Source organism: Limulus polyphemus, unplaced genomic scaffold, assembly GCF_000517525.1.
Source record: "Limulus polyphemus unplaced genomic scaffold, Limulus_polyphemus-2.1.2 Scaffold934, whole genome shotgun sequence".
NCBI classification, from domain to species: Eukaryota; Metazoa; Arthropoda; class Merostomata; order Xiphosura; family Limulidae; genus Limulus; species Limulus polyphemus.
Genome location: NW_013666544.1, coordinates 14525 through 27131, shown reverse-complemented (window position 1 = coordinate 27131; position 12607 = coordinate 14525). Strand labels below are relative to the sequence as shown.

General features: G+C 29.9%; 1 protein-coding gene across 4 annotated transcripts in view; it reads right to left on the bottom strand.

Moving 5' to 3' along the window:
• The window catches only part of LOC106461319 (DNA ligase 4-like), a 34986-nt gene that overhangs the window by 8627 nt on the left and 13752 nt on the right, over nt 1–12607 (bottom strand). For 3 of the 4 annotated variants that reach the window (XM_022388191.1, XM_013921137.2, XM_022388193.1), the window contains 7 exons: nt 12023–12129; nt 9367–9512; nt 7519–7723; nt 6593–6843; nt 3934–4136; nt 2248–2385; nt 310–465 (listed from right to left, as the gene is read on the bottom strand). In XM_022388191.1, coding sequence (XP_022243899.1) covers nt 310–465; nt 2248–2385; nt 3934–4136; nt 6593–6843; nt 7519–7723; nt 9367–9512; nt 12023–12129 — 1206 coding nt within the window. The remainder of the gene's footprint in view (nt 1–309; nt 466–2247; nt 2386–3933; nt 4137–6592; nt 6844–7518; nt 7724–9366; nt 9513–12022; nt 12130–12607) is intronic. The other variant, XM_022388190.1, reaches the window with a different exon arrangement.

The window sequence follows — 12607 nt, the reverse complement described above, 5'->3', positions numbered from 1 at the left end:
ACTTAAAAAAAAACAATCTATCTATTTATATTTTATGTTTTATAATAAACAGCATGTGAAATCATTGAAGGTTAGCAAAAATTTTTAAGATCTACGTAGGTATATCTATAGAAAAAATTCTATAGCTCTATTGAATGAGGTTAAAAGATAACTATTTACTAGTTGCTACTAAACAGCTCAGCATCTGATCAGATTAAAGTTATAGGACACCTCTATTTTCCAAGCTATATTTAAAATTTTGTTTTCTTGTATGCATTAACTATCAAAAAAATATATATAACATATGAATGAAAATGCACAAGAACATACAGGCTTTACACCAGAGACATCTGCAGGTTGAAACTGAGGAGCAATGGTGCAGATCCGATCAGTTCGTTGAGGTACTCTTCTCTTTTTTGGAGATGGTTCTGTTTCACCACTTTCATTACCAACTAAGTGTTGAAAAGCAAGCTTTCCTTGAGCTTGCTGAAAAAAAAAGGTTAAGCTTAAGAAATACCATAGGAAATAAAATTAAGGGAGGAAACTATTGGATTGAATCAGAGTTATTTTTTATAATTACTAAAATAACAAAAGGCTGTAGACCATATGATCTTAGTGTTCCACAAATTTTACAAACATACTAATATCTACAGTAACTTGTCTATTGTATTTAATGTATATCAAAAACACAACTTTTATATCTACATTATCTACTCTGAAGAACTCAGAAGTACAGGTACTACGTAAGTTTAAAAACTGAAGATTAAATTAAAAATTTTGTATATGCCAACATGGCTTGTAGTTATTATAATTCAATTCTATCAATAGATACTGGTTCAATGGAATATGTTATTTCATTTATTATATTATTAACCAGGTATAGTGAATTACAAATTACACCAGAAAATAATATCTATAAACAATAAAGTGACAAAATCAAATGATTTGGTAACTTTAACAGTGGCACCTATTGGTCACTTTGGAAGAACCATGTTTCAAAACACCAGCAGCTTTTGATTTAGTGTGCTTAAAACTATTAGGTTTTATTTGAATACTTTAAAAATATTCTTATGTTAATATAAAAGTACTCTTAACATTTCAAAATACAGTAAAGAAACTGTCTTACATACGAAAGTAAAAATCAACCAAATGCTTGATGGGAGGTTTTGAATTATTACCTAGAATTATAAAATAATAAGATTTAGTGAAACTGTTTGTAATGTTTTACTAATGATTGGTGAAAATAAAATATGGTCCACTTTTAAGAAGATGCAGCGAATGAAATTAAGAGTATAATTTAAATAATCTATATTAGGTTAAATCGGTTCTTATTTGGACACGTGTAAACACACATACTGTCTAACAACTTTATCCTAAGAATAAAACTTATTACACTGGTTTGCATGTAAAATGTTTTTAACACATATTTTACACTTTAATAAAAACAATTAATAAAAATATCACTTTTTTAGTAACATAATTAATGTACTTTGTATTTTTGTCAATGGTAATAAAATAATTTTCAACCCAAAATAGGAGAGATAAATTTCACAAATAGCCACATCTGTGCCAATTGGGTTTTGAAGAAGAACAGCAGCAAAATTTTAAATAATATTCACCAATCACAAACTAAAGGAATTAAATGAATAAATCAAAACTTGGAAGTGCCATTTTTAATAAAAAACATACATTATTAGTCACTTAACTTCAATAAGGAACTTTAAAAATAGCAAGTGTCACAAGTGCATGACATTTCAATGTGTCAACTATCTGTCTGTCTGTACCATTTTGTGTTACAGTAAAGCAGATCCTTTAGGTTGCAGTTGCTGATGAACGCCCTTGAAGAGATCATACCATGGCTGTTTTGAATGCATAAAAAGTTTCTAGACTACTCCAAGGAAATTTCTTGTAATAAGTGGTGACATCTTGTTAAAATCAGTCAAAAAAGAACACATCTTAACATAAAATTGTACCACCATTATTATGTTGTGCATGTTTTTCAATCCCATTTATTAGCTATAATTGTAAAGTATATGGGTACCTCTTTCACATAAACTTCTTTTTAAAGTTATCACCAATAACTTATAAAACACTAATAACATTTTTATCTATTCAAATCATGAATGCACAAGTCAGTCAGTCTTCAGGTTCAGTACCATAACTTCAGACATCATTTCTAGTAACAATTTTAGGGAATTACTTTCATAGAAACATGCAACTTATGATCTGAAAGATTTGGTAACAAGTCATATATATAAATACATATACCTGCTTTAAGTCCTCCAATTCAGAAAGAGTCATGCACTGAAACCAAGGTTTGTCATAACGTACTTTTTCAACTCTAGGAAAACGAAGTGTACAGCCAGTTTTAAAACGGTCACTTTTGATTATCTCTGTTGCTTTTACCTATATGAATGAACAAAAAGAAGCTTTTTTTGTACTTTCCAATTCAAATGAATAAAATAATTTCAAGTTAAAATATAATCTGGGAGAATTTTTCTCCAATTCTTGTAGTGTAGCTTTTGATCAATAACTTAATAAGGTAAATGTGTATAAACAGTGCTTTGGAACTTCTAAAGTGCTATTACTTTGCAAGCAAAATTACACTTACTTAAGGTACACTAATGTAATTAAAAGAAATTAAACAAAAACAGTAACTTAAAACAGATTAAAAAGTTAGAATGTGGTTTCTCAGAGTTTCTTATCAAAAACCAATTTTCTCCTCATTATGTTTAGCAAGTGGTACTTATTTGTTTGCCCCCTCCCCATTTTCAAACAAAGTAAGGCACCCATGTCTCTCAGTCCTGCTTATATCTTTAGAGCCCCACACCAGTCAAAAACCATACATACGATACCATTAATAATTTAAAGATTAACATTTCAGGATAGCAAATAACTTTGTTTAGACAGTTATGAATCAAATACCCTATAAAATTCAGTTTAATTGATTAACTAGTATATAAACTATTATTCTACAGCTAATGTTATACAAGAAATGTTAAAATAGAAACTTTCAGAAATAGAAATTCAGTTTAATTGATTAACTAGTATATAAACTATTATTCTACAGCTAATGTTATACAAGAAATGTTAAAATAGAAACTTTCAGAAATAGAAATTCAGTTTAATTGATTAACTAGTATATAAACTATTATTCTACAGCTAATGTTATACAAGAAATGTTAAAATAGAAACTTTCAGAAATAGAAATTCAGTTTAATTGATTAACTAGTATATAAACTATTATTCTACAGCTAATGTTATACAAGAAATGTTAAAATAGAAACTTCTTATTTAAGTGTTGTACACTTAACACTAAACCAGAGAACATTCTAACATTCAACACTGACATTTGGCATTAGCATGCCCTGTTCTTAGAGTCAACCTTAGTGGTCATTAACTTCAGATATTGCTTTAACTTAGGCTTAACACAATCAGTGGCCTGAAGGAGCTGTGAGATTGAAATACGTAATATGGCAGCTTATACAAGAGACATGACACTTGCAATAGGCGACTTACAGTTTACTGTAAATGTGAACACAGAAACCTTTATTTCTTTTAAAAAAGCAAAATCATTGTAAACAAATTTATATAGTCTTATTTCAAACAACTACTCTTCCTCAGTCTTAATATGTAAATCACATTAAACCTGATGAAGAGCAGTTGCTTGAAACACTGTTTTTAGTAATTTTATTTTATTGCACTTATCTCTAAATGTTGTGCAAATTCCAGTTACTCTGAAAACTTTTTCTTTTATCTGATGTCCATCTTGACAACATTAACAGTGTTCCAGATTTACAACTGGCATTTAACTAGCTGTGAAGTCATATTAGTTCATCACTAATTAGTATCATTGAATTTTGGAATGCATCCCTATCTTCATTCATTTTTAGTTGAGCTAAGAATGTAAAAATGTACTACATCTAGTCATTTCTCCAGTGTTATAACAATCACCTGGACTATGTAAGACTTAGAAGGTTCTACCCACAAGTCAGGTTTCTCTTTATGCCCACTGGCAAGTACAATGGAAACAGGGGGATTCTTCTTGTCATACACTTGCCAGTGGTTATTCAGTTTGTTCACTAGCTCATACAGCTCACAGATGGAGTACCCTGAACCAACCTTGGTAAATGAATGGAACACTTGAGGCTTTCCTTCTGAAATAGGCATAACAAACAAAGTAAAAAACAAAAGGTCAAGTATTGTACACTTTAATTTGGATAAATGAGGCTTGAAATAAAATGGAAAATTTCCAAAAGAGGGCATTTAGGTTTAACTTGCTTTCAATGCTAATGTAGTAACAAATCCTCAAGAGTAAACTTATTGGGTGACTTAAGTCTACTTTCAGTACAAATACAATGTCACATGTCTTATGAAAATTTGTGTTGGATCACGTGATACAAATCTATTATATTATACTTATGGAGAAAAATGTTTGTTGGATGCTTATAATTTAAGTATACTTTTAATTCTGTTAAAATGTCACATTCTGATGGAGGTTTGTTGGATGCATTACTAAATTCTTCTATTAGTGATGGTGCAGTGTTAAATTCCCATGGACACATCTGTTTTACATTTAATTTCTTTTACATAAGTCCTTATTTAGGAAAAATTTTCGATTCATATGATGTTTAGGAATGTCTTCATTTTATTACAATCTTATTCTTATACAAATGTTTTGTACTTGTGTGGTGTCACTTGTCCTAGTTACCCCTACAAGTTTATATTATTATTATTATTATTAAGATGTTTTTAAACCTTAACTATGGCATAATCAACAAATTTTAAATTTTTTCTATTCTATATATGAATTCTATATATATGAATACTATATAATTTTTTCTATTCTATATAATTAAAAAATCATTAAACTATAAACTATATTTCCTTTTATTTTACCAAATCAATACAGTTCTTGTAAAAAAAGATTGAAGTTAAAATAAATAATACTGCATTATTAATCCTTATCCTAATTATGATTTGTAAAAAAATGATTCATAAAATTGATAAAAAGAACACTTCATTAACTTATGTAGTTCACACCGTAACATTTGTTGTTAATAAAAATTGACAATATGAATAGTCTCAACAAAGTAGTTTAGTTACTGTGTCTGTCATATCCCAGCCAGCCTAATTAGCTCTGGTATTTGGCAAAAAACTCTCATTGGCAGTGGATACAGCATGTATAGTGCAGTTGACATATTGCTGTACACTATTCTTTACTTTCACAGTTAAATTCTTAAAACTGACTACACAGAAAACACACAACACAAACATATATATTTACACAAATTCTTGATGTATGCAGGTCCTATCAAGGGAGCATTTGGACCATTAAATAAGAGAAAATGATGTAACATGAACATTTTATAAGGACTCAATTTATTTAATGTTTTTTCTTTTTGCTATGAGAGTCACTCTCCTGTGGCTAATATTGTCATTGAGAAATAAAACATCATTGAGATTGCTTTACTAATCTCCAGAAACAGAACTGTAGAAATCCAACAACAATTGTTCATCAGTTACTTTAAGAAAATACAATTCAAAACTTGTATAAAAAAAAACAAGAATAGTTATGAATTATTTTTTGTGTACAACCATATCTGAAGTGAAATGCACAATATTTTTTATGCATGCCTTAATGAATGAAGTCATCTTAATTTCATACTTTCTGTTATATTTTTTATTTGTTTTGACAACATTATTTTATGCTCCTCACACACACCTTTACGACTGGTTAGAGCTTCCTTAATCTTGTGTATCCTATTAGTGGATGGTTTAATTTAATTTACCAACGTTAGTGCTTTCAGTCTGAGAAGTAACTTATATGTAAATGAATGAACACTTTTTTTTTTTATTCAGCTGTACCAATGTTTGCATTTTCTGTAGCACATGCTTTTCTTCAACTCCTTCCCTCTAATAAAATATCATTATCATTCATGCAAGTACTCGCACACTACAGTGTTAAAATCATGATGAGTACACCAAACTCTCTACTCTCCATAAAATCACTGAAGATTAACTCCAGTGTAAAAATCATGATGAATATATTAAAGTCGCTGCTCTTCAGGAAACTGCTGAAGGTTACACAATTTTGTTGCCAATATTTATTCATTTTCCAGATCACTTTTGATGAAAAAAAGTCTGTATTTCAATCAGTTATCAGATATTTTTATCTGACCTTTATCCACGTTTGATTCAGCATGTCTGCAAGTATGAAATATTTTACAACTTTTTTTTGTCCAAACAATAAATTAAAAATAACCTACCAAAATCATACACCCAGAAAAGTCTATAAAACAATACACTTTTAATGTATCACAACTTAAGAATAATGCATGTACAGCTAGACTTATCTTTGACAATCATACACTTTATGAAGATCAGTATCAGTTTTAGAGAGTTTGAAACCAATCTAAACAACAGAAATTGTAAGCTGCTCATATTAGAAACTCCAAATAGCTCTGGCATAGAAAAATCTTGAGAACGTAACAAGGCCTAAAGTAGAGATGTTTTTGTAAAAGATAGGCATAAAAGTCTTCAAGTTATTAAAAAAATACAAGATTAAATCATAGCCAGGCCAAGAAGAAACTTAAAAACAATTTTTTTTTACCTTTACATGATCCTGGAACAGCCAGGCCCAGAAGAAAATGAGAGATAATGCCTCGTCTCCTGCCCTCTCCAAAGTAACCACCCAAAATAACAAGATCCAGATCATTCATGAGGTCTGGCACATACTCTGGTTTCACTTTCATCCACCCACCTTTTCGAGCACTAGGGCGATAAATGGAGGCAGGGTTCTTTACGACAATACCTTCCTCTCGCTGGTCAATTGCATTATTGAGAGCTTGTACACACTCCTGTCTGAGACGTTAGTAGACTGATTAGCATATAAAACATAAAACAATAAAATGCATAATTAAATTTATGCCTGACCACTAAGAGACATGAATTAAAACTAATCCAGATAAATGTTGAAGAAACATAGTTTACAACTCTAGAAAATTTAAGAGTATTGTTACATTTGAACAGCAGTGGCTTAGTGAGTTAAAGTATCTCTATTGGCAAAGCTGTCCTCAGTTTCGATCTACTTGGCTTTTGTTTTTACTTCTTTAGAAAAAATTTAAAATTTTACTTGTTAAATAAAGCATTTTAATATAATTTTCCTTAAATATGTATATATATTAATATAATAAAAAATCCAATGTTGGGTTATGCTACCTTGTCTATTTTAATTAGTTGTAGAAATTAAAATAATTATTGTATTATCTTTATATATATATATATATTAATTATAAAAATCAAATAAAAAAATCAAAAGTTAGTTTACTACTTATAATCTAAAATTCTAAAAATAAAATTTTTAAAGAAGGAACTCGTTACAAAAAATGAGGAAAACATAAGATAAGCCTGGGACGAAATAACATGACCATTTATTCTCGTTGGCTAACACAAGCCTGAATATGTAATTTCCATCAAATCTCTTTTCTGTATTTGCTTTAGTTAAAAATACCAAGCAAGAACAAAACATCTACTTACTCGGTGGAGGCTTCTTCACGCGTAGCATGCATGATGCATCCTTCAACTGGTTCAAACACATCCTTAAGATATTCAAGTCTTTCTCGTAAAGATAAGTTCGACAGCACTTTATTATTGTAAAGCAAGATGTCGAAAACACAGAGACATGGCTGATAATCATTATCAGGTCCAAGGTTTTTCACATCAAAGTTCTCCGCTTTAGAGCCTACACAAGTACTAATTGTTACATTTAACTGGAAATTTCATCTAAAAATACACCAGCTGAGAATATTATTAAAATAAATTTTGATTTCCATGTAATATTGACGGTTTAATCTGTAATCACTATAATTCTTGAAAAAAAAAAAGGTTTTCCAAACTTATGTGGCAATCAGTTGAAATGACAACTTCAATTTTACATGAACAACCTAAAAAAATTAAATCAGGAACTTATATTAAAGTATGGCATGATCTTAACTAGCGATACAAAGTATCCTTTTACAGGAAATAACAGGGTAAACATTATTACAAAGTTTTGTGGTTATCTTGTACCTCCATCAAATTATTATGTATAAACACAAGTTACCAGATAGAACCTTCTAACTATAACTTGACTGGCACAATCATGAATACTGAGGGTAATAGTAGCAACTTTTACAGTAAGCTTATAAACCCATAATTTTTCCTTTCTAAAATTTGGTAAAAAAAGAAGTTAACTTGTTAATTTTGTTTAAGTCAATAGAACAAAGCTGTCTAGCAAAATCTAAAATGTTTCTGTAACACAGATGTTTATTTATTTCTTAAAAAAAGTTAATGCATGCTTGGAAAATATTATCTCTCTCTTTTATCTATGTGAGTATGCAACATCATGGACTTCTGTTTGTTATGGAGAAAACAAAATGTTATTCAAAAATAGGAAAATCAAAGTTTCCAACAGTGTTAAAACATGTATCATAACATCAAAGAAAATATGAAGAGAAAAAATGAGTAAAGAAGAGAATATTAAGGTTATGAAAGGTGTAAGCATATTTTAGCATTCTTAGTAATTAAGACTTTGAATTGAACTTTGCATAGCAACAGAAAATTATTTTTTTACATACTACACAGAAACATACTATTAACCCTTTCTGGACTGGGGGGGATACATCATTTCTATCCATTAATTTCCTTCTAAAAGTGAAACTGACATTAATTAACATATTTCTTTTGTAACATTATCTTGCTGATTGAAGTAGTCACTACTACTGACCATAAATCTTAAAAAACACATAAATTGACAAATATATATTAATGACCTAAGACCCAACATTTCAAAATGATGTCAGGTCAGGCTAGGTAACAGTATTTTTGCTAACAATATTCTTAGCTAAGTTCAATTTATGTCTAATAAATTCAGCTTCTTTTCACTGGCCCAGAAAAGTTTAAAACCATATATGCATTTACCAACTATTCTTTCATTAAATTAAGTGAAATTAAATTTTTTTACTCTCTATACAGAAACATTAAGAAAGACACACTGCAAAAGAAGGCTTAACAAGTGATATTTAATATTCTCTGTTTTACATTTTTACATATGATTAGATAAAAACACAAACAAATAAGAATTCTTGTTCCTATAAACTCAAACTCTTACACACTATAAGTTGAAACATATGTACAAATGTGAATTAAAAACTTATACCAATAAATAAAAGTGTTTTACTTAAAAAAAACATCCTAACAGAGAACAAAGTTTGACAGTATCAAAACCCACTAATTTGGTACTACACAAATATTTTACTATTCACTGGTTTTAGAAAGGATGTAAAAAAACAACAACTTATTATCAAATAATCATAAACTAGAAAGTCATATAATACCATACACTACCTATACATTTCAGCCTAGTGTTGTAGCCTACCATTTCTCCATCCAAGATACAATTTTTAACACTGTTCTTGAAACTGTTGCAAATATATGGAGTAATAGTGCCTTCCAAAGGACAGCTGCCAAAATTCTTGGTGTATTCATTCCCACTGTTAAGAAGGTATTAAATTATCTCTCAATTTATCAACACATTAAGAAGAACACATTTAAATTCCTATAAGACTCTCACACAACTCTTGCTTATGTTAGTTATATGTATGAAATTTCATCAAACTGTGAAAAGTATCCAACTTAAAATTACCAGGGATCATTGTCTCTAATTTTGAACAAATACACAATATTGATTTTTATTCTTAACTTTGTTTAACACAAACAGGAGTTTATTAACAGAATTTCTATTAATTTAAATAAAATAATGACCTATATCACCGGAATGTATCTTTATTGGATTAGTATTTCACTATTACAGTTTCGTAATGAGCTATCATTAACCTACAAGTTCACTAATTCATGTTCAGCAGTGAGTTTTCCTTCCCTGTCACTTACTGTTTACCACTTTTGAATTACAGAGCCTTCTAATGGTGTTTTTGTCACATGGGACAATCTATGCTACATGGCTCATTTCTGCATCACTCATAAGATTTTGTTCTAATACACAGATTTTGCACCATCACAACTCAAGCATGTGTCAGAACACATTTTATTTTGGAGGAATGGTAACATGGCTTTGGAATACTACAAACTGGAATGACTCAATGTCATGTTGCTGCTGCTTTCTCACATAGCACATTGTTGTAACCTTCAAAATGCAGCTGGAGCTCTTCTGTTAACCCAAACAGCTCATTTTAGACTCAATGTGGTCACCAAAGCCTGTATTAGGATCCTTTTGTTCTAGCACATCTTGATTTTACAGAACATCATGTCAATGTGTGGAAAGGCCTTTCTAAACCATATCAAAATGGTAACATAGCTGAATAACTCCTAATTGTAGTGGATCAATCAAAATCTGAAATATCAGCTTCTGCAGCAAGAGTTGCATCCATGTGTCCTTGGACAGCTCTTTTTGACAACTGTTCAGCACAGAAATGTGATCTTAAATATTCACACGAGACCATACCAGGTAAGTTAATGCTTTTTAAAAGACACACTAGGTGTTAAAAGATTTTTGTTCGTGGATTTTTCTGATCTGTACACCTAAAATGTTTAATTTTCAAAGGTATCCTCTTCAATACTGAGTTGTGTAACAACACACTAGCCAAAAACGAAAATATGAATTTAGTTTGAGAATATGTGAAAGTAAGGTAAGAGTTGGTTACTAATTACCTTTTCTTTGCTATATTAATTTTGAAAAGCAATAGATCAGAAAATGTTGAGAAGCATACCTTACAGCATTAAAATAACGCTCAACGCCAACTGGTATATTCTATTAAGTGAAGAAATATTTCTTAACTTCAGCAACTTAAGGTTGTTTGTTTGTTTTGGGTATTCATCCAAAGCTACACACGAGTTATCTGTACTTGTCATCCCTAATTTTGGACTAATAGATTACAGAGAAGGCAACTAGCCAACTGTACCCACCACTAACTCTTGGCCTACTCTTATTGCATAGTGGGTGAATTAATGACTAAACTTGGCAGTAAGTTTGGTTTTAAATCTCACAAGCCCCTAAGGGGCTTGAGAGAAAACCAGGGGCACTCAGAAACTGTATTTTCTTTTCAGCCCTAACATGTGAATTTAAGAATTAATCCTAAACACGAATAAAAGACAGTATTGAATAAAGGGAGGTATAATGCATACTGGTAGGTCTTGAGAATAATTTTGCATAGTGGGAATTGATAGTCACTCTTATAACCATGGCCCCAAAGTGTGGAATGCAATTTTGTGGCAACAGGACACAAACCATGGACCTTCAAATTCACAGTACAGCATGCTAACCATAAAACCACTCCTGGCCATGAAAAGATTGTCATTAATTAAACTGTTATCAATGGTGTAAGAAAACATTTTTGTAAAGATTACTGACAAAAAGATAAATAATACTGCACACAAATTCGAGAGATTCATTATATTTGTTTGTCACAAGCTTTCAAACACACCTATGAATGCCTTTTCAGGCAATGACATAAAGAAATATTCTTTGCTTTAACATGGGCTTCAGAGCTTGTAACAAAAAATATAATGTGGAATGACAGATATGATATTTTTAATATAATGTGGAAAGATAGATATGATAATATTATGTGAAAGGATATATATGATAATATTTACCTTAGGTAAAAATTAATTTAAAATTATCTTTCTTTTTATACTCTTTTGTAAATGTTTGCATTCAATTTTTCTCATGAGTTTATAAAGAGACTTTCAGCTTTATAAAAATTACATTAACACCTTTGAAACAGATATTCCATGTTAAAAATAAATTACAAGGATAACAAATTTCAATAGATTTTGATCTTTAATTTATCAAACTGTTTGGACAGTTCTACAGACTTTAATTTATAACATTAAAAAGAAAAATATACAGTACAAAAAAATAAGATTCCCACCACACACACACACCAACACATCCTTACAGTTTCTAGCCTAATACACAGAAATGAAAATTAAAATTCTCTCAGTTACCAGAGACAGTTACAAATGAACAAGAAGCATTTCATACCTTCTAGAAAAATACTTGTATACATTCTGATTCTTGTGAAGTTGAATTCTTTCACCATCATATTTGGTTTCTATGTAGAATGTCTCATGTTGCATCATCTTTACTACCTACCAGTCCATAGCAAATTTTATATAAAAATCAATTCTTTGAAACAGTAGCTTGTGAAAACGTAACTAAATCACACAACATAGATCTTATTAGAATCAATTAGTACCTTCCTGCTTAATTTAATGATGACTGCATTATCAACACACTTGTAAGGGTAAAACTTTAATTTAGCAAAACATAAATTAAAGCTACCTCTCCTTACACCTAGAATTCTAAAGCCCCCAACCTATGTAGTGATGTCACATAATTTCATAACCCATATTCTATTCCACTGTAAAACTATAAAAATTTGCATTATGTTATAAAAAATGTAGTCGAAACTCACATACAGGAACATTAGGTGTAACAAGTAAAAATTACTTGTATGTACATGTATGCATACATAAACAAACATACACACACACACACATATATATATATATATATATAGACACACAACAACACATGTATGTATTCATAAAGTATGAATTTTACAAT